The 23,197-nt window shown below is 34.5% G+C and overlaps 1 protein-coding gene across 18 annotated transcripts in view; it reads left to right on the forward strand.

The window, feature by feature from the left end:
* Positions 1-23,197, forward strand: part of MINPP1 (multiple inositol-polyphosphate phosphatase 1) — a 164,459-nt gene that overhangs the window by 20,118 nt on the left and 121,144 nt on the right. For 3 of the 18 annotated variants that reach the window (XR_012133241.1, XR_001855007.3, XR_005057027.2), the window contains exon 5: positions 19,653-20,112. The exons of 12 other annotated variants lie outside the window; for them this stretch is intronic. Coding sequence is in view for 2 of the 6 variants with exons in the window: in XM_017672506.3 (XP_017527995.1) it covers positions 19,653-20,049 (397 nt within the window). In the remaining 4 variants the exon portion in view is untranslated. Of the gene's footprint in view, positions 1-17,187; positions 17,344-19,652; positions 22,956-23,197 lie in introns of those variants that run through there. 3 more of the 18 variants (XM_073241077.1, XM_017672506.3, XR_012133242.1) reach the window with 2 other exon arrangements.

Consider the following 23,197-nt stretch of genomic DNA (forward strand, 5'->3'; position numbering starts at 1 on the left):
ACACGATCCAGGGAGTTTTGGGTTAATGATCAAGTAGAGATGCTGAGAAAGTGCTGTGCTTGGAGAGGGTATAGAAACTCCATGTCTCTTCCCACATATCTTGCCCTATGTGTCTTTTCCATCAGATGTTCATCTGTATTCCTTATCATATTCTTTTGTAATAAACTGGTAAGTGTAAGTTAGTTTTTCCCCGGGTTCTGTGAGATGGATGGTCTAGCACATTAATCAGACCCAAGATGGGGGTCATGGTAACTCTGAATTTGTAGCCAAGTTGAACAGAGTTGCAGGTAACCTGGGGACTTACTAATTGTGATTGATACTTGAATATACATACAGGTGGATAGGGTCAGAATTGGGTGAAATTGTAGGATACCCACTGTTGTCACAGAGTTATTTGGTGTGGGGAAAAAACTCACACATTTGGTGACCAGAAGTGTCAGAAGTGTTGAGAGGATGGTAGAAGTGTGAGAATAAAGGAGAGATACAGGAGAAAAAATTGGGTGTTTTTCTTCTTGACTGGCTGAAATTAAAAAAAAAAAAAAAAAAAGATTGTCCTAAGTGCTGGAAAGAAGTAGAGTGACTAGCAACCTCACACATTGCTGGTGGGGGTGTAAAATTGTACAAAACTTTGGAAAAGTTTGGCAGCTTTTTAAAAAGTTGAACATATGCCTTCTGTATGATTTAGCGAATCCAGTCCTAAGTACCCAATAAAAATGAAAATACATGTTTACATGGACTTTTAGGGAAATATTTTCAGCAGTATTATTCCTAATAGCTAAAAACTGTGAACAGTTCAAATATCCATCAACTGATAAATGGAAAAACACAATGTGGTACATCCATACGATGGGCTACTACTCAGCAGTAAAGAAGGGTGAACTACTGATAAATGCAACAAAATAAGGAATCAGTTACATAGACTATTGAATGATCCTGTTTATTTGAAATTTCTAGAAAAAACATTTTACAGATGAAAGTAGATTAGTAGTTGCATGGATCTGGGTGTAGGAGCAGAGATTGACTGCAAATGGGTAGAGGGGAATTTTTCAGGCAAATAGAAGTGTTCTCAAACTGGATTGTGAAGATTGCCAACCTCGCTGTTACATTTACTAAAACTCATCAACTTATTAGTTAAAACAGGTGAATTTTATGGTCATTACATTATATTTCAATAAAACTTTTAAAACAGTACAGGTACTTAAAAAAGTAAAAGGAAAAGGAGGGATAAGTAAAGAATGAAATAATGTTTTGATAAAAAATGGAAATAATTTTGAAAGAATTGACTAATTCAAAGAAGTAGAATCTCTCAGGTTTTTTTTTTTTACAGGATTACCCCAAAATGCTTATGGCATATAATTGTTAAAAATGTGTTTTTAAATTAAAACTCACTTCCCTGCCTTAATAAAATATATTGGAGAATAATCTTTTTTTTTAAATTAGGGGTTCTACAGCCCCATAGAGTTTTTATTCTTTTTTTTTAATACTATTTTTTAAATTTTGTATTATTGATACAAACTCTAATGAAGGTTTCACATGAAAAAACAATGTGGTTGCTACATTCACCCATATTATCAAGTCCACACCCAGACCCCAATTCAGACACTGTCCATCAGTGTAGTAAGATGCCACAGATTCACTATTTGCCTTCTCTGTGCTACACTGTTCTCTCCGTGATCCTCCACACCATGTATACTAAACATAATACCCCTCAATCCCCTTCTCCCTCCCTCCCCCACCCCTCCCCTTTGGTAACCACTAGTCCCTTCTTGGAGTCTGTGAGTCTGTTGCTATTTTGTTCCTTCAGTTTTGCTTTGTTGTTATACTCCACAAATAAGGGATCATTTGACATTTGTCTTTCTCCACATGACTTATTTCACTGAGCATAATACCCTCTAGCTGCATTCATGTTGTTGCAAATGGTAGGATTTGTTTCTTATGGATGAATAATATTCCATTGTGATATGTACCACATCTTCTTTATCCATTCATTTACTGATGGGCACTTAGGCCTCTTCCATATCTTGTCTATTGTAAATAGTGCTACAATAAACATAGGGGTGCATGTCTTTTTGAATCTGAGAAGTTGTTTCCTTTGGGTAAATTCCTAGGAGTGGAATTCCTGGGTCAAATGGTATTTCTATTTTTAGTTTTTTGAGGAACCTCCATATTGCTTTCCACAATAGTTGAACTAGCTTACATTCCCACCGGGAGTGTATGAGGGCTCCCCTTTCTCCACGTCCTCACCAGCATTTGTTGTTCTTAGTCTCTTCGATGCTGGCCATCCTAACTGGTGTGAGGTGATATCTCATTGTGGTTTTAATTTGCATTTCCCTGATAATTAGTGATGTGGAGCATCTTTTCATGTGCCTGTTGGCCATCTGAATTTCTTTGGAGAAGTCTCTGTTCCTATCCTCTGCCCATTTTTTAATGGGGTTATTTGCTTTTTGGGTGTTGAGGCATGTGAGTTCTTTATATATTTTGTATGTTAACCCCTTGTTGGATATATCATTTATAAATATATTCTCCCATACTATAGGATGCATTTTTGTTCTGCTCATGGTGTCCTTTGCTGTACAGAAGCTTTTTAGCCTGATGTAGTCCTATTTGTTCATTTTTGCTTTGTTTCTCTTGCCCCAGGAGATGCATTCAGGAAAAAGTTGCTTCTGTTTATATTCAGGAGATTTTTGCCTATGTTATCTTCTGAGAGCTTTATGGTTTCATGACTTACATTCAGGTCTTTGATCTATTTTGAGTTTACTTTTGTGTATGTGATTAGACCATAATCCAGTTTCATTCTCTTGCATGTAGCTGTCCAATTTTGCCAACACCAGTTTTTGAAGAGGCTGTCACTTCCCCATTGTATATCCATGGCTCCTTTATCGTATATTAATTGATGGTATATGCTTGGGTTTATATCTGGGCTGTCTATTCTGTTCCATTGGTCTGTGGGTCTGTTCTTGTGGCAGTACCAAATTGTCTCAATTACTGAGACTTTGTAGTAGAGATTGAAGTCGGGGAGCGTAATCCCCCCAACTTTATTCTTACTTCTCAGGATTGCTTTGGCTATTTGGGGTCTTTTATGGTCCCATATGAATTTTAGAACTGTTTGTTCCAGTTCATTGAAGAATACTGTTAGTATTTTGATAGGGATTACACTGAGTCTGTAGAGAGTTTTTATTCTTAAACAGACTTTATTTTCTAGAGCTCCTTTAGATTCAGAGCAAATTTGAGTGGAAGGTAAAGAGAGTTCTGATATAACTCCTCCCCTGACATACACACAGCCTTCCCCACTATCAGAATTGCACACCAGATGATTAAAATACATGTTCTAAGTATTCAATACGGTTCTTAAGTATTGAAATAGTATTTTTGTGGTGTAATACTGTAACTTAGATTTTTTAATGGAAATCTTAATCTTTTACATTTTGAAATGTACCCAGATGATTATAGATGGCATTAAAATTTTGAATTGAGAAAAAACTCACACCAGTTATTTTAATACACTTTTATTGAGAAATAGTTCATATACCATATACTTCACCCATTTAAAGTGTACAATTCAGTGGCTTTTAGTATATTCACAGAGTTGTGCAATAGTCACCACTGTTTAATCTTAGAACATTTTCATTACCTTGGAAAGAGGCCCCTGTCCGTTAGCCTCTCAGCACTATACAACCACTCACTTTCTATCTCTGTGGATTTGTCTTTTCCAGACATTTCATATAATGAAATCATGTAATATGTGGTTCTTTGTGACTGGTATCTTTAACTTTATACTATATTTTTAGTCATCTGTTAGTTTATGACATCTGAGTTATATCTACTTTCTGCTATTGTGAGTATCACTACTGTGCACATTTGCATGCAGATTTTTGTTTGGACATGTTTTCATTTTGCTTAGGCATATGCTTAGAATGGAATTTCTAGGGAGTCATAAATTTTGACTACTGGGAATTGTTTAAGAAAGTTAAAGCTATAGATGTATAGGCAATCCCTGACTTGCACTGATTCCTGAATGTGATCTGAAGATGACATTCAAAGTTGAGGTTGGTCTGTTTATAGTAATCCAGATAACCTGCTGGGAAGTTTTATTAGTTTTGTTTTTATCTTAAAATGAAATCCCAGTTTTTAGCTTATTTTCATATTTGCTTATCACTCACAAAGGAAATACAGAGGGAAAAATGCAACTGAGTACTCCGTCATGTTAGGTAGTAGCTGATTGTGGTTTTGTATACTTAGAAACTAATGAGGTTAATTTTCCTGCAGGGCTGTGGAGTCAGAGGCATAATGCAGAGGCAGTGTGATAGTAGTAGGCAGGCGCTTGGATTTGGCTTAAGGCCTGGTTCTGCTTTATTGGTGCTGCAGATATCTTTCCTGATTTACAAGGTTGTTTTTTATAATCAAATGAGGTAATGTCTATTAAAGCACATAGTATAATACAGTGTACAAATAAAATATGGTATTGTTGTACATGAGAGTTCTGTGGTCACATGTCCTTAACATCTTTGTCATACATTCATATACTTTCCCCCACCACCCTAATTATTCAAATAATAGAAGCAAGTACTTTATAGGACTTATTCTCTTCAAATTTTCATGGCCTTGAGCTCATTTACTAAACTAATATCCTTTACATTGGCAAGATGGAGAAAATTGTTAACTCTTTAATTACTCCTTATTTGTGAATTGAAAAGAAGATTCATTAACAATATTTTAAACACCTACTATGATACATGTCAGGCATTGTTGTAGGAGCTGGATACAGTGATAAGTAAACCAAAGTCATTGCATATGTGACTCTTGGAAGAAAATAGAAATGTATATAAAATTGTGGGTCATGGTGTAACTGTTTATGTAAGATTGTGAAACAGTAAAGAAAAAAGTTAAAGGAAGGAGAGTTTGACCTTGTAAGACAGAAAATCATTTTGGCCAGTGCCTCCTTTTCTGACTGAGGAAGGAGAGTCAGTGGTAATTGTGAAGACACTGGCAGGTGGTTTTCAGGGACTGGTTATTTCTATAGTAAATGACTGATTCGGGTTTCAAGAAATATTTATTTTCCTAAATCAATATTAAAATTTCTTAAGCTGGTAAAAGGAAGAAAATATATTTAGAAATTTCTATTAAATTTCTCTCCAAAATAACAGATTGACCCTAGTTTTATGAGTAGAGTCAAAATTAAGAATACTTCTGAAGAAAACCAATAATAATTTCAGCTAAGAGAGAATAATAGGGTTTTAAAAAATTGATACAATTTATTTTTTAGAGCAGTTTACAGCAGGCTTACAACAAAATTGGGTGGAAATTACAGAGTTCCTGTATACCTACCACTCTTACCCCCACATACACAGCCTCCCTCACCATTAATATCACACAGCAGTGTGGTAGAGTAAGATTTTAATAGAAAAGACAGATGAAAAGATGCTTTCATCACTCTCATCAGGGAAAGGCAAATCAAAACCATAGTGAGGAATCAATCACCTCACATCAGTCAGAATAGCTAGTGTAAAAAGACAAGAAATGAGAAGTGTTGATGAGGATGTAGAGAAGAGGAAACTTTTTGCACTGTTGGTGGGAATATAAGTTGGTACAGCCACTATTGAAAGCACTATGGTGGTTCCTCAAAAATTTTTAAATACTATCTGTGCCAGTAATTCCAATTCTGAGTATTTACTCAAAGAAAACATAAACACTAATTCTAAAAGATATATGCACCCCTATGTTTATTGCAGCATTATTTAAAATAGCCAAGATATGGAAGCAACCTAAGTTCCATCAACAGGTGGATTGATAAAGAAAATGTGATACAATGGAATTATTACTCAGCCTTAAAAAAAAAGAATGAAATCTTGCCATTTGCAACAACATAGATGAACCTAGAGGTCATTCACTTATATGTGGAATCTAAAAAATAAAATAAAGCAGAAATAGACTCACAAACACAGAGAACAAACTGATAATTGCTGCAGGGGAGTGGGCTTTGGGGAGAGGTGAAATAGGTGAAGGGGATAAAGAGGTACAAACTTCCAGTTATAAAGAAGTCATGGGAATGGAAAGTACAGCATAAGGTCAATAATATTGTAATAACTTTGGGTGGTGACATGTAGTAACTATACTTACTGGGGTGAGTATTTTGTAATTTACGTTGTCAGATCACTATGTTGTACGCCTGAAAACAATGCAATATTGTATATCAGTTGTAGTTCTCAATTAAAAAAAGATCTTAAGTATATCATCATTGTACTTTTTCTAATATAGTCTCTATCAAAACATTAACCTTTTTCTTCTGACTCTTAAGATCTTTCTTTGTATTTGGATTTATTTAGAATTTATAGTTGAATATGATTACATATGTATATATGCCAGCGATATTTTATCATTAATGTTGTCTGAGGAAATGTCTTTCACTTAATTCTAGAGTTCCCAGGCTGCGTTTTTGCTTTCTTCATCCCTCTTTCTCCCTACATTGAGAGTACTATGTATGCAGGTTCTGAATATTTTCTCAACATAATTTTAATAGCATGATTTTACTTTACAGAAAAATTGAAGATTGCAAATAATTTAATTGACAAGGGTCAACATTTTGGTTAAATATAACCACCTTTCAGATTTAGTATCCTTGATTCTGACTTTTATTTTCCCTCTTAATCACTACAGTGAGAGGATTACAGTTAAAATCAGTAAATTTGCTTTAGCAGCTATTTCTATTTAAGCAGCTGTGATTAGAAAAGCAGATTGAATTTACCAGGTTTTATTTTACCCTCCTCTTCTGCATTATCTCTTAATATGTCTGTCTTTTGAGATTGAGGGAATTCAGTAAGTTGCTTCCTCTTTTTCAAAGTTAAGTTTATATTCTGGACTTTGTGTATCTCAAGAGATCTTCCATTTTGTCAGGGATAATCTTAGACACCAAAATTAATTACTGTAAATATTTGTTACTATCATTAAATAACTTTATTAGCATTTTTCTACTTTTCATTGACTGAAAAATGGTATTTTCAGACTTCACTGTTGGAATGGTATGGCATTTTAAGATCATGTAGTTCCATATTATAACATAAGATGGCAGCAATGAAATAAACGTGTAGTGCACCAAGAACCTGAAATGGCTATTTTGGTCAATTAGCCTGTTGTAGCAGAGAAAGTTTGCTTTTAAAGTTCTTAAAAATATATGCGAATTCTAGATCCTCAGAACCTGTTTGCTTGTCTTTTCTGCCAACTTTTTGAAGTCAGGGTTCCATGGAGCTTAATTAGGTATACCAGAAATTTCTTAGTGCTAGTTACTGAAGATACTGGCTAGGTATGTGTAAGTTCATATAATTAACCTGGCTGTGTTCTGAATTCAGATTCAGATGTCTAACTGCCTTCTGGAAAGACACTTTTGACTCAGTAGACTAGGTCTGTGATGTCCAGAACTTTGTTTCACTGTTCTCAATGCTCAGAACAAGCCTGGGATGCAGTTGGTCCTCAATATATATTGAAAGTATCTGCAGTCCTTTCTCTCCTGTGGTCCCTATTTTAGTCAGTGCCACCATTCTCCTCCCAGGCATCCAAGCCATAAACCTGTGATTGATTCTTGACTCTATCTCCCTTACCTTCTACGTCTACTCTCTGAATTGTGGTTTATTTATTTACTTACTTCCAGTTTTATATCAATTCCTTCTGCTTTGACTTAACTGTGCTACCACTTAGATTCAGGCTAATATCTTCTCTTCTAGATTTTAGCCACTGCCTCCTAGGTGCTTCCCTGATTTTAGTGTTACCCCCAGTCTGCTCCGATACAGCTTACTATATAAGCAAAAATGAATACATTTAAATTATTGTCTCAAGGAACTCATGTCCTAGTTTGGAGGATATTTATATAACAGCACTAAAACAAGTTAAAAAAGAAAACAACTCTTGAAGGAGAATTCATTTGAGCCGTGGTGTTTGGTAAAGGCTGTATGGGCAGAGGAGTCTTTGAGGTTGGTCGCTGAGGACTGCTTTCACTAACTTCAGCATATCAGCCCTTACTAATACTTGTCTTGACTTTAGAGACAGTTTTATTGAGGTAAAGTAAGTAGCACATATTTAAAGTGTACAATATGATGAGTTTTTACCTGTGTATATATCCATGAAATGATTACAATCCAGAATATGAAATATTCATCACATACAAAAATTGCTTTGTAATTCTTTATTCCACTTCCCACCTCCTATTCCCAGGCCAACCACAATCTGTATTCCATCACTGTAGATTAATTTGTATTTTCTAGAATTTTAAATAGTGTAACCATATAGTATACCTTTTTTTGGTTTGGCTTCTTTCATTCAGCATCATTGTTATGAGATTTGTCTATGTTGTTCCAGGTATCAGTAGTTCATTCCTTTTTAAGGCTGAGGAGTATTCTATTATATGAATACACCACACTTTGTTCATACATTCTCTTCATGATGGACGTTTAGTTGTTTCCAGTTAGAGGCTATTATAAACCTGCTATGAGTGGTCTTTGTAGTCTTTCATTTCTCTAGGGTAATATCTAGAGATGAAATATTGAGTCATATGTAAGAACATGTTTAACTTTTTAAGAAACTGCCAAACTCTTCCCATCAGTGTGTCAGTTCTAATTACCCTACATCCTGGACCACACTTGGTATGGTAGGTCTTTTTAATTTTAACTTTTCTAATGTGTGTATGGTAGTACCTCATTGTGGCTTTAGTTTGCATTTCTATAAGAACTAAAGATATTGAGCATCTTTTCATGTGCTTATTAATTATCCATGTTTACTTTGGTGAACAGTCTGTTCAGATCTTTTCCCATTTTTTAAATTGGGTTTATCATCTTTATTACTGTTGTTTAAGAGTTCCTTATGTATATTCTAGGTGCAAATGCTCTCTCAGAGTATTACTTAACAAATACATTCTCCTGGTTTGCCTTTTTGTTTTTGTAATAATAGTATCTGTTATGGGCTGATTTTGCCCCACTATTAAGTTAGTTCTTCCTGTGCATCTATTTGCTACCTTATGTATTTAGAGGGTCTTCTAGTCTAGTTTGTGGGAACACACTCTATTTCTAGCTCTGTTAGCTTTAGGAGTTTTTTCACCTGTTGCTGTCCAGTAATTTTCCCCTGGATTTGGATAGTTTTCTCACATGCATGTGCTGATCACATTTTCAGTACTGCTGTGTGGCCACCCTAGATTCTCTGTTCTGTCTCATCTGCTTGCGGAGATTGCCACCCACTGTGTGGCTCCCCTTCCATGTGTTATAGTCTGGAAACTCTAGGCAATAAGCTGGGACAGTTGTTGGGGTTCAGCCCATTTGGCATCCCTCACCTTTACTCTGTCGTCAAATGTTTAAAAACTGCTGTTTTCATATTATTTTGTCTGCTTTACAGTGGTTTAAGGCAGGAAGGTAAATCCGGTCCCTGTTAGTCCGTGTTGACTGAAAGCATAAGTTATTTCTATGTATTTGTGCCTAAGAAAGAAGTTTATCTTGAGTCATTCTAGTTCTGCATTAGTGTTAAAGCTGTTGAACTGATGCTTTTCAAATGTCTCATTGGAGCTAATGTTTCAATCAGATGTATAGGAAGACTTAAAACATTTCGTTTTCCTGGTAATTTTCTTTCCTAAGGCATCTCATATCTCTGGCAGTGTGTGTTGTTTATTTGTGCCCTTACAGAAATGTTGAAGTTATGTGAGTTGTCTAAAGCTCTATTTGATATTGCTGGATCATGTTTAAAAACATGCTTTGTGTAACATTAGTTGAGTGTGAAACATTAATTAAGAGCTTAGAAAGATTTAAGATGCATACATTTAGGAGAAAAACATGCAATTATTCATTGTTTTTCTGGTTAAGCTTTTTGAATGACTTTTAGTACTTTTGGGAGATACTTTACACTGTGAACACACACAGTCCTCATCCCTCATTTAACAACTTTTAGACTTCAAATTAAATTTTGTTTTTAATTAAAAATTTAGTAAAATCTCCTTACTAACTTACATATATAAAAGGAGGGTATAATTTGGAGAACTGCATTCTTATCTTACTAGATAACATTAAGTAATTATCTTGTCTTTTCCTTATTTCTAAAATGAGAGGGCTTGACCAGATCTCAACCTTAAGCTATTGTGACTCTACCTGTGTATTTTTCTATATAAACTCATACAGGTTATTCATTTATTTTCTTACATGTGTATTAATAATTTACATTTCTAGGTTCTTTTTTTGTTTTTTAAAGCTAAAACATACCTCTTTCAAAGTGGTTTTGACACCTTATTTTGAAAATGTGATACCTCAAATTTAATGGATTTTTATCAGAGGGGGAGAACACAGTTGAATATGTTTCTGTTCCATATCTTTGTATTCCTTTTTCTCTGGGAGACTATTGTGCTAAGAATTCTAAAGAAAGAATAGTCACTACAAGTGGGGGATATGAGTGAATTTGAGAAATGTAACTAATAGAAGTTTGTAGATATAGATGGATCAGAATATAGGAAACACAGAAACACAGAGATTCAAGAAAAATGTGAAAGTTCAAAGCAAACTATAGAACATCTGAATTATTAATTTGATGTTAAGTATATAAATTTAAAATGCAAATTTAATTATCAAGAGATTTTAAATATAAGACTCATTAGGATAAAATTATTAGACTTCTCTGGAATATACTAGATGCAGGAAATATAAACAAATGTGGGACAGTACTTTTTCCTCAGAATGTCAGATTGTGATATAATATGTAGCACAGGGATTCATGGAATGTAGAAAGTCCCAAAACTATACTCAAGTTATTAATAGATGCATGCATTTCTCTAGTATGAAGTTCCACTCCTTTAGTCAGATTCTCAAATAGTTTTATGTCCCCCAAAATTAAAAACTACAGTGCAGTGCATTTTGAATATGCCTCATTGCTGATTGCCTTGGCAATGCCTCCTTTAAAAAATATTGACAACTTCCTGCCAAAAGACAGTATTCTTTTATTAAAGATAAAACTTCTTCCTTTCTGTCATGGCATCCTGAACCTCACAACTCTGTTAATTGAATGGTCATGACAGAGAAGCTGCATGGGACCATAAAGTGGTATGCAGCAATCTTTATGTTGTCAGCAATCCTCTCACAGAATTACGTGTCGGGGCCTTAAATTGAGTAAACTGAGAAGTGATTTTTTTTACATTCTTTTCCCTTTTGTCCTCTAATACATTATGTTCTCTCTCCCACACACTCTACTCCCCACCCATACACACTTCCCTCATTCAGTCATGTACTCACCCTGTTACCACATTGCTGTTAGCAGTATTTTGGGCTTAATCATAGACTGGCTTTGCTTTGAAGAAGCTTGGTAATGAACCCCAGAAAAGTTCTAATGCCATCCTTGGGACTTGGGTGTATTCAGAAATAAGCTGAGGGATTTGGTTCTTTCAGATAGCAATTCAGCATGTACTAACTGGAATAAATCAATTCTTAGATGACTAAGAACACTTTGAAGATTTGTTTTACATTATGATAGAGTAAAGAGCAGTGTGTTCCTGAAGTGGAACCAACTCATTTCACAGAAATTAATGATGCAGATTGGACCACAAATTAATAATCTGTGTATTTGCTTTGACATCTTTAGAGTTACAAAAATAAAAAACCCTCCTGTACGTATGAACACACCTGAATTCCACAGTTCTGTACTAATTGAAGGTAATCTGAACACCCCATTTTGGCATTCAGATATAATTCAGAATAGAAAAACAGTACGTTTTTACATTTAACACTTATGCTGCTTAACTTCATGAAAGAAAATTGAAATGTGTACAAGTCCTATAAAAGAGAAGACAAGTAATAAGCATGAGCAGCTGTTTACAGGAATTATATTAACTCTTTGGAAGGAGAATATGCTTCTTTTGGTCACATATATTCCTATGACAGTAGTTTGTTCATTTTTTTTAATACACTTTATTTCTAGAGCAGTTTTAGGTTCACAGAAAAATTGAACAGAAAGTACAGAGAGTGACCATAAACTCCCCCACTAACTTTCCTTACAGTCGACCTCCCACACCACAGTTGCTTATTTGTTATAATTGATGACCCTACATAACACATCATTATCACCAAAATCCATAGTTTACAGTAGGGTTCTCTCTTGCTGTTGTACATTCTCTAGATTTAGATGAATGTGTAATGTTGTCTATCTCAAATGCATGGGTATAAAATTCTAGGTTGGTGGATTTTTTCACAACAGTAATATTTTACTTCACCCTCTTCTTGCTTGCTAGCTTCTGAGAAGTTAAATGTAATTCTTATCTTTTGCTTCTGTAGGTAAGGTGCTTTTTTCCTCTGGCTTCCTTCAAGATTTTTGTCTCTATGTTTGATTTTCTGAAGTTTGAATACTATAAGCCATGTATACAAAAAAGCCATTCTTTGGAATTTATCCTGTTTGGTGTCTGAGAAGCTTCCTGGGTCTAGGGTTTGGAGGAAATTAATTTGGGGGAATGCTCAGTCTTTATTGCTTTAAGTATTTCATCTGCCCTGTGACTTTCTTCTCCTTGTTTTCTCATTACACATATGTTAATTTAAACCTTTGGTAATTGGTTTGTCAGTTCTTTGATATTCTGCTTTGCTTCTTTCAGCCTTTTTTCTCTGTGCTTCTCAGTTTTGGAAGTTTCTCTTGTCATGCTTAAGCTCACAGATAGTTTTCTCAGCCATATCCAGTTTATAGAGATATTCCTCATTTCTGTGCCATGTTTTTGATCTCCAGTATTCTTTTTGATTCTTTCTTAGAATTTCCATCTCTCGTCTTACATTACCTGTCTGTTCTTGCATGTTGTCTACTTTTTCCATTAAAGTTCTTAGCATATTAATTACAGTTTTTTTAAATTACTGGCCTGATAATTGCAACATATCTGCCATGAATGTCTTTGGTTCTGATGCTTGTTTAGTCTCTTTAAACTGTGTTTTTTGCCTTTTAGTATGCCTTATAATTTGTTGAAACTGAACATGATATACTGGGTAAAAAGAACTAAATCGGCCTTTAGTAATGTAGTGGTAGGGTTTGCAGTTAGTGGAAGCATTCTACAGTCTTATGATTAGGTCTCAGCATTTTGGTGATCTTGTGCTCTAGGCTGTGAGCTTCACCACTGCTTCTCAGTCCCCTTTCCCCCCACCCACTTAGTTGAGCACAATGGTTAAGGGGTCTAGAGCAGGGTAGTTCCCTTCTCCCAGGTAGGTTAAGCCCTTATAAAACCCCAGCAAGTTAGGCTCTGGTAAAATAGTTTCTCCTGAGGGCAGGCATTAAGAAGAACAGAAAGCTCTGGCATACTTCAGAATGATTCCTTTTTCCCAGCCCTCTACCAGGATCAAGAGATGATTCACTATACCTGGCAGGGTACCTGGAGGTAAAACTGCCACAGTATGGGAGCCTCTTTTGATCCCCCTGAAGTTAGCTCTTAGACTTGTCCACACTGAGCCTCTAGCAATTTGTCAATTAATTGTTTAGATTTTCCTACCCCAATGCTGGTTCCCATGGAGGTTCTGCTCCTATAAATTGTGATTCTCTGTATCTACCTGCCTGTCTTTCCAGTTTGGGTGGCAGCAATTTGCCCTGTGATCTCACTTCTCTGATGGATGTAGGAACAGTTGGTATTTCAGTTTGTTTAGCTCTTTGATGCTAGGGTAGAGTGGTGACTTCTAAGCTCCTTTCAGACTGGAGACTTGGTTTTTTTAATACCCAGTGTTATTTTGGCAATTGAGTTTCAAGCAATGAAGTAGAAATCAGTTTGTATGTTACTTAGTCATTGTTTATAAGAAAAGCATTCTGAGTTCTTAGCTGTAAATAGAGCCCTAATTTGAACTACATAATTTAACATGGCTGAAAAATTATTGGCTAAGTTCTTTTGAACTTTAAAACTCATGACTATGAGTTAGATGTTATACTTATGCCTTCTTGGGGAGCCTTGAAGAAAAATGATATATTTTATTCTAGTTTAAACACTTGAACCATTAAGGATTACTAAGTTGAATTCCAAATAGGAAAAATAAAATAGCAAAGAAAAACAGGTTTGAGAGTTAAGTGATTTATATTCTGAGCTAGTGTTTAATGGTAATACTTTTGAGTTAATGCAAAAAATAACATTCTGTTAGATCTTGTAACTTATTTAAGAGTTGCTAAATTCTGCTTCTTACCCTTAAAACCCAACCTGGACTTTAGTGAGGTCTGAAGTTTTGTTTTTTAAAATGCAAAAATTAAGAACAAAGATTTAAAAATAGTCCTTAAAGTGATCATTTGTTTCAGGTGATTATATGTTGTATGTCTATTTGTGTTGTTTTACAATGTGTTTGACCAGTAGTGATACCATTGTCAAAGAGCAAAAAAATCATGCACTATTATGATACAAACTTGAAAGCATCCCCCTACTGCTGTATCTTGTAATCAGGTGTCTTAGAATGGGCAATGTGATTTTACTTATATTTGGGAAATGAGAGATAAAGATAAGGAGATTGGTGGCAAAAATAGGATGTTAATATATGGAGGAAAAACTATATAGAAAGTGTGAAGAATCCTTATATATGCTATTTACTGATTGGAGTTGAAATCTATTTGATGTAATACTGGTTTTATGAAACTAAAATAGTCATTTGTTGACATATTTCCTTTCTTCCATGCTAGAATGAAAATGTAGGCACAAATACCTATTATTACTCAGGAAACTGAATATAGGGTAGAGAGTATAATGCAACTGAGTGCTGTAGAGTTACTGAGTGAGAAAAGATGGTCTCTATAAATGTTTAGAGTCATGATATGTCTGATTTTAGAAAGCAGTTAATAATGTAGTAATTTCCTAAAACAAGATTTCTTGTCTCTGTCTTTGTTTATCCTCTACTGTATATTTATTTTAGATTAAAAACCTGGGAAATGTGGTCTTTGCTTTTTATACATTTTTGGAGAAGAACTGATGCCTTGTTTAAGAGACAGTCCGTTTTCTTAATCTGTAGGAATATGTGCTTTCACCAAAATGCATGTTGCTAAACAGTGTTTCTTAAATTGGCCAATTCAAATAACTATGCCAGGAACCTTGTCACCAAGCATTATCAATGTAGTCTTCCTCAGCTAATACATTGAAATGTTGTATTTCTTTTCCCAAATAAAAAATGATTTGATTTGAAATGATTTTAATTCAGCAGTGGTTTGAGAGTAAACTTAAGTGTCTAAATTCCTAAATTATTTGCTCCAGTCCAGATGTAGAAATATTTTCCTATGCAAGAAGGCATTAGGATTTTTGCTAGTGAATTTTTTTTGTGTGTGTAAATTGTATTTGTGAAACTTAGGGTATACCAGTATTCAAGTTCAAGCTAAAAAGTTATTTTTGAACAATTTCAGCTGTGCCGTGCTTTAAGAAAAGTTTCAAAAATTTAAGCTTGTAAATCAGGCCTAAGGCAATTAATATTTTTTAAAAAGTTTTAGGTTAATCTTTTATATTAAACTACTGTGAATTTAATGGATGGGGTTTTTTTTAGTGTGTTTAATTGGTGGTTCAAAGATAATTAGACAAGTTAATTTCAGTTTTCTCATCTGTAAAAAGAAGATGTCAATATCTACATATAGGATAAACCAACTCCTACACTTTACTAGGATAACAACGGGTAGCATTTCTGTTGTAACTCTTACTTACTAGAAATGTATTCATGACCTAGTACAGACACTATCTCCTGATTGAAGCCCATCCAATTTTTCCCAAGAAAAATCCTTCTGGATTTGGTCTCCCTTTCTGGGTTCCCCTAACAGTTAGACTAATGCTCATCTGCAAGAGCCAGGAATATGTTTTATTTTTCTGTTCTTTTGTCTTAACCATCTTTCTTCTCCCCCTTCCTCACCTTCTAAAAAAGAGAAACTAGCATGGTACCTGACACTTGGCAGGGAATGCTAGGACCTGTCACATCTAAACAAAATAACCAAGTGGATTTTTGAAAAATCTCCTTTTGTATTGGATGGAAACTTGGATGCAGCCATTTTATCCAGGGCCTTTTTGTGTGAACACAAGCAACATCAGCCAGCTGTACTTTCTGATGTTTTTGCAACAGCATCTATTTGTGCGGGACACTCTTAAGACATAAAGGGCAACGGTAGACAAATAAAAAAATCACAAATGAAATTTTGCTCCTATTTTCTTTGTATTTGGCATTATCTCATAAACTTAAAATATTTTTATTTGGTTATTGTAGAAATATATAACTAACAAAAAGATTTAAATTCATTTTTCCTATAGGCACTTTTGGATTTTTAAGCAGACCTAATGTTTTTGGTTTTGCAGACCAGTTTGGGGAACGCTACATTAGTTTTGATCCAGTAATATGTAATTGTCCTTGAATTACATTATTATTATTGTATTGGGCCATTTAACCAGACCTTTAAAAATACTGCTTTTTTTAATATGTTGCAAGCTTCTGTAATAGAGATTGGTCTGTATGAGAAGATAATACTCATGGCATTTATTTAACAGTTCCCCTCTTCCTTCCTATTTACCTGGCATTCTAAAATTTTTTTTTAATTTAGACACATCAAGTGGGAGAAGACAGTTCTTTATTTTTGTTGATGTGGCTTCCTGTATGAACCAATATATGAATATTTGATTTCCTATAGAATTCCCTATAAGCATTTTTAAAGCACAATATTCCTCAACTTTTAAAAAAGTTTAAAAAAGCTGATTTTAGCATATGACTGACAATAAGGTAGTCAAAGGAGGAAATGGGGTTTAATACTTTTTATATAAACCCCATTTAAAATTTTAAACTTAAATTTGGGTCACAGCCTAGATTTAATTTCTTCTGTAGCTGCAGACTTTGAACTTTTATGATTTGTACATAGCCCTCTTGGTCTCTTCCTTTTCCCCAGCACAGATTTTTCTTTTTTTAACATATGTGTATTTATTATCTGTCCTGTATCATTTTTTCTGTTTTTTCTTTGATTGACTTTGGAATCTGTATTTAAGGCTATGCATATCACTGTGTATGTCTAACCACACAATAACCACCAGCCACTTGTGGCTATTCAGCCCTTGAAAAAGGGGCTGGTCTGAATTGAGATGTGCTGTAATTGTAAAGTACACACTGCCTTCGAAGACTTGGTAGAAAAAAAAGAATGTAAAATAGTTCATTAATAATGTTTATGTTAATTACATATTGAAATTAGAATATTTTTTATTATATTTGTCTTATATTTTGTCCCCAGTTTATTGGAGTTCTTTAGTAGGAAAAGGAGAGAGTCCCTGACAGTTAAAGTCTTTCTGTGAGACAGTGAGGATATTGCTGCCATCCATCCTGACCTAATAGATTCTTATAAACAAAATAATGGAATATTCAGCTGAGGGTTGTTTCTGACTTTGAGGTAATGCTTCATGGCTAGAGGATTTAAAATGTAAACCAGTATTTTTACATTACTTGTCTGTCTTTAACTTGTATCACTATTAAATTCCATTATATTTAAATAATGACAATGATACTAGCTTTGAGTTGCATGTACTTGAATGTATAAAGGGATCAGGCAAGTAATACATGAGTGGATCCATCCTGTTAGACAACATGGAGTGATGTATGTCCTGTGCAACAGTGACATGCCCATTCTGGAGGGTAACCCGGAGTCCTGTTCACTTAATTGGTTATTGCCTTTTGGGACTGTATGTTGCCAGATCTTTCAGGTGTTCAGGAGGAGCCAGAAATCTGGATTTTTAAGAATCTGAAAATTTCCAATTTTTAAATACCGACAGATAATGCAAAATTTGTAAATATCCATGTGGGTCAGACCAAATATAGCCATGGTCTGAAAGGTGCTGCTTTGTAACTTAGGACCTGAGGGGATGCTTCTTGGAAAAATAAAATAAATACAGGTTTTAGGTACTTTAGATGACCTAATTAAATTATACCAGTTAAGAGAGATTTACAATCACTTATTGATAAATGGTTATTAAATTTCACACCTTTTAGAGAAGATTAAACTCAAGATAGTGGATAATTGTGAAATAGTATATTACAATTTTTATCTACTCTTTGAATATATACTTCTGGTATACCTTTATTTTCTGTAGGGATGTTTTTCTGCTCCTTATTCTCTTAATCACTTTTGCTCATTTTAATGTGAATTTAGTTTCCCCAAACATTTAGAAGAAGGCTTGTGTCCTATTGCTTTTCTAATGTCACAGAGCTTCCTTTCCTTGTTTTGTGTGTGTGTGTGTGTGTGTGTGTGTGTGTGTGTGTGCTCATGTACTGTTCAGAAATATGTTGGATTGCTTTCTGAGATTTCCTGCTTCTGGTCCCGTTTCCCCACTTTTATCTGGACCTACTCTTTTGTTTCCGCCAGCCCTCTCCTGCTGCCTTGACTCCATGCCAGACAGTTTCTCCTTAGTGTGTGTGGCCTTGATTTGGAATGCAGCCTTGGTGTGGCTGTTTGGAGAGTTCACAAGGGCTAGGTTTCTTCAGTCCCAGGAGAGGTCTAATAGTGGAGTCCTCCCTTGCACTCAACAAATCCTAGAGTGGGCTGAACCCTTCCCAATCCAGCTGCTATCTCAGATTGGCCTGCAGCACTTTTTAGTGAATTCCTTGGCTATTTGGGATTCTCCTTTTTTCTTATTGCTTCCTGCTCTGTGGCTTCCCTCTCCTTTCTTCCACACTGGTACTGATAATATGCAGGGCTTGAGGCTGTTGGTAATATATGGAGAATACTTTTCCATGTAGATGTGTTTTAAATGTTCCCCTTGGGTTTTGGGTCCACTGTCTAGTTGCTCTGTTTTTATGTGGAGAATCGAGAAGGTTCAAAAACGTGCAAATGCTGCTGTCCTCCTAGGAAATCCAGATGCACTGGATTTGTAATGTAATGTGTGGGGTGGTGGCAGGAAGTCAGGTGGTTAATTGTGTTGGAATAGGTTTACAAATTATAATTAAGAACAATAGTTACATTCTTTCTATAAAAGTTGAGAAGAAGTAGGTAGTCATTCACTACTACTTATAAAAAAGGCCTATTTCCAAGCAAAAAAATCATTGAAAGTTGAAAAACCAAAAAAGGTGATTTAATGAAAGCTCTTATATTTCTGGCAGTGTATAAACTTGACTCTCAACCACAGAATATATCAGCTAGAATAGGTTGCATCTCTACCCTTTTGTAGCTCTATTCCAAATTTGGTACCCAAGTCAGTTTTGTAAAACATTGAAGGACTACATGAATTACCATACACTATTCAGTCTTGGCTTTAACAAAGAAATTTACTAAATATTCTTTATCCTTATTCTATATAGCTAAAATAACATATGAAGTTCATTGAGAAGAGCTCCATGGAATAATTGATATTTACTAAGGGCTGATTTACTCAGTTTCATCCACAGAAAAGACCGTATAGTTTTGAAATACGTATCTGCTTCAAGCTCCATTATCTCCAAGTAAAGGCTCCACTCACTCTTTAAACTTAAAGAATAATGTGTGTACAGACTGTTTTAGGTGGATTTGCAATATTATAATGATCCTGAATTTTGAAACTTAACTTTCAATATAGAAAGTTCAGTTCTCTGCCATGCAGAATTTCGGCCATATTGAGTTATGTATATAATGATTAAAAAAAGAGAAAGTTCTGTACTACTTCTGAGTGTAGATACTGTGTTCCATGACATGAATATATACACGTATTTTTTCTCGATTTCTCTTTTAAGGTGTCAGCCAATTTCCTCTCCAGTCATCCTTCAGTTTGGTCATGCAGAGACCCTTCTTCCACTGCTCTCTCTCATGGGCTACTTCAAAGACAAGGAGCCCCTCACAGCTTACAATTACAAGGAACAAATGCATCGGAAATTTCGAAGCGGTCACATTGTACCTTATGCCTCGAACCTGCTATTTGTGCTTTACCATTGTAAAAACGCAAAGTCTCCTAAAGAAGAATTCCGAGTGCAGATGTTACTGAATGAAAAGGTGTTGCCATTAGCTCACTCACAAGAAACTGTTTCTTTATATGAGGATTTGAAGAACCATTACAGGGACATTCTTCAGAGTTGTCATACCAATGAAGAATGTAAATTACCAAAGGTGAACAATACATCTGATGAGCTGTGATCAACTGGTGAACATAATGATTTCATCAGGAATACATAGGAAGAGATTACACACTTGGAATAGGTGGGCAATCCCTAGTTGCAGAAGGCTTTCACATTGCTTGGGTATTTCTGTCTTTTCACAGAAAAACTGAATTTCTTTTTGAGTCTGGACATAAATATGTAAGAAGCAATTCTTCTGTGGAGCAGCTCTCTTAAGGGGAAAAGTACTCAAAGAAAGCTGGCACTAAAATGTTTACAGAAACTAAGTTCTTCCTATTTATTTAAGAAACCTCTCACTGAGATAAAATCGATTTCAAAATGATACTTGAAAGTGCTGGAGTAACAAAATATTATGTTAGTTGGACGATCTGTAACTTGATTGAACCAAGTCTAGGACCTTGACCAGTTAGTTGTGCTGCAGTTTTTTTCCTCAGGTAGCACAGTTCTAGTTTTTCCTAACCAGAAATATTGTGATAAACTGGGAGTATCTTTGAAAGAAAGCTGACATCTCTCTAGTTGAGAATTTGAAACATTAAGAAACAGTATGGTTTAAAAGGACACTTTCACTGAAGGAAGACGGAAAGTATAACAAAATATTTTTGTCAATAGTATTTATAAAGTATTTGAACACTTTTTCAATAATTCCTTTTAACCTCCTAGTAAGTCTTGCTGTGCCATTCTTTAATTTTAGCGTATCTCTTTTACATATACAACAATGGAAGGAAAAAGAAGACCATTAGCAACAAGTGGGATGGATGGAATCAAAGTTTCTTAAATCCATTGCTTAGCAATTTTTTCAGTTTTGTCACTTTGCTTCTGTTTTACATTTTGCTGTGTTGTGAAATGTGCCTTTTCATTGTTTAATTTCTTTTCATTCTTTTTTTTTTTTTTAAAGACTTCATCCTGGCTGACTTGGTTTCACAAAACTCATTTCAAAGAACAATTCTGAGTTCTGTCTATGCCATGAAAATGTTTGCAATAATAATAATAATTCTTGTGACTTTACTACCAGGTATTTTCTGCTCTCCATATACCATCAGTAATTGATGTAAAAGTTGGAATTTCAAGCAGCATTAGTTAAATCAGGCAATATAAGGCAGTTTTATTCTAATATAAATTTCCTTAAGTAAATTTTGACTTAAAAATAGAAATCTATTTTATTAAAAATCTAAGAAGCATCACAATTATAGAAATTATAAAAGAAAATGCATAAATCATTGATATGTTGATCATTGATCTTCAAAAGAATAATGTTTATAAAATAGATTATTAGCTGGTAAATACTGCTGATTCATTAGTACACTGCTGGTTTTTCCTACAAAGGTATTATTTTTTCCTTTTTTAAAAATCTGTAAATAGGCAGACAAGAAGAAAACAATATAATGAGCACTCATGAGCATCATCCTGTTTCCTCAAAGTTAGCATCGTAACATTTGGTTCAGATCCAGATAAGCGCAATTGAGGACTTCTCTTTTGCCTCTCTGATGCTATTCACTCTCAGCCTAGAGGTAACGACCAACATAAAATTCAGTACTCACCATTCCATTGTATGCTTGACTCTGGAAACTTGTAATATTGTAGGAATTTTTAAATTTTCTATAAAAGGATGTATTCTGTGCATATCATTCTTGAATAAGTGATTTAACTGCTATATTTGCTTTTCAAGACTTTTCTTGATCCTAGTCATTTGTCACAATGCCATCAGTTCATCAATACCTATTGAGTACTTTTTCCATGCAAATACTAGTCACAGTCTATGAGCATATAAAGTTGAATGAACCTAGTTCTTTCAAGAGGGTTGTCTTCAAAGACCTTAAAACAAATTTACTGGGTGTCTGATACATTAACTAAATAAATTTTGATTCATTAAATTTTCATAGACTATGAAAGTTTTATAGGAATTATTTAATTTCATTATTAAATAAGACCTTACAGTCATCTTTGTAGTCACTGGTATGTAAAATATTTCAGAATAGAGGATAGTGTGGTCCATTTTTGCTAATGTTACAGAGGTTATGATCTTATTCTGGTGCTATTTTTCTCTTTTAGGAAATGCCTGAAACTGAAGACTCTCATGGTAAAAACTAAGCCTTCTTTACAATAGGATATATAAAAAGTTGAACATTGAAAAATAATCTTTGGCTAACAAGTTCATAATAGGTGACCAAATTACTCTGTTAAACCAAAATTTAATCACTATTGGTTCTGACATTTGGTTCATTAACAAGCAGTCTATGGACATTAATCATTTTTCTATCTAATGTACAACTTGCTGTGGATGGTGCATTGTACTTAATAGTTTTTATAGTCATGTTACCATTTGAAGTTTCTGCTCTCTGATACATTAATAATATATGTGGTACTGTTTTTGTATATAATTTTGATCCTAAGTTTACCAACTTGTAAAGAAAAAACAGCTTAGTTTTTTCCAGGCATAATCAACTTCTATGGTATCTTTATTTGAGTGCTTTCATTTTGTAAACCTCAGAACTGATGCGTGCCCTTAAATATTTGGGAGTTATGTACAACCAAACCAAAATATATAAGTATACATTTTTGGAATGTGTTTCTCTAAGATGGTATTTCATATGGTCCAATAATGAATCTTGGAATTTGGATTATATTCTGTCAAATGTAAGATGAAAATAAATAACATGCATTACCATAATTTGCCTATACTTAGCTCTTCTCCTAAATTTCACAGATCACTGAATTTTCTCCTAACTGTTCATTTCCTTCAGTCACTATTTATTTCCATTCAACTGGCAGCTCAGTCTACTCAAGCAACTTCACATCAGGCTGCTAAGCTATTTTTCACTGGTGTGTGTGTGTGTATATGTATGCGTGTAATAGTATTTTGGTGTTTTGTTTTTTCAAGTTTTAGACTTGTTTATTTTATTGAAATAAAGTTGATATACAATATTACATTGGTTTCAGGTGTATAACATAGTGATTAGACGGTTATATACATTAAATGCTTACCAAGGTGTGTGGCTGTTATCTGTCAATATACAAAGATATTACAGTGTTATTGAATGTATTTCCTATGCTGTATTCTCATCCATGTGACTTTTAGTTTTAATGGGAGGTTTGTACCACTTTATCCCATTTGCCTGTCTGCCCGTGTCCCCACCCCCTTCCCTATAGCAACAACCAATCCTCTGTGT

Source organism: Manis javanica, chromosome 7 (assembly GCF_040802235.1).
Source record: "Manis javanica isolate MJ-LG chromosome 7, MJ_LKY, whole genome shotgun sequence".
NCBI lineage: Eukaryota > Metazoa > Chordata > Mammalia > Pholidota > Manidae > Manis > Manis javanica.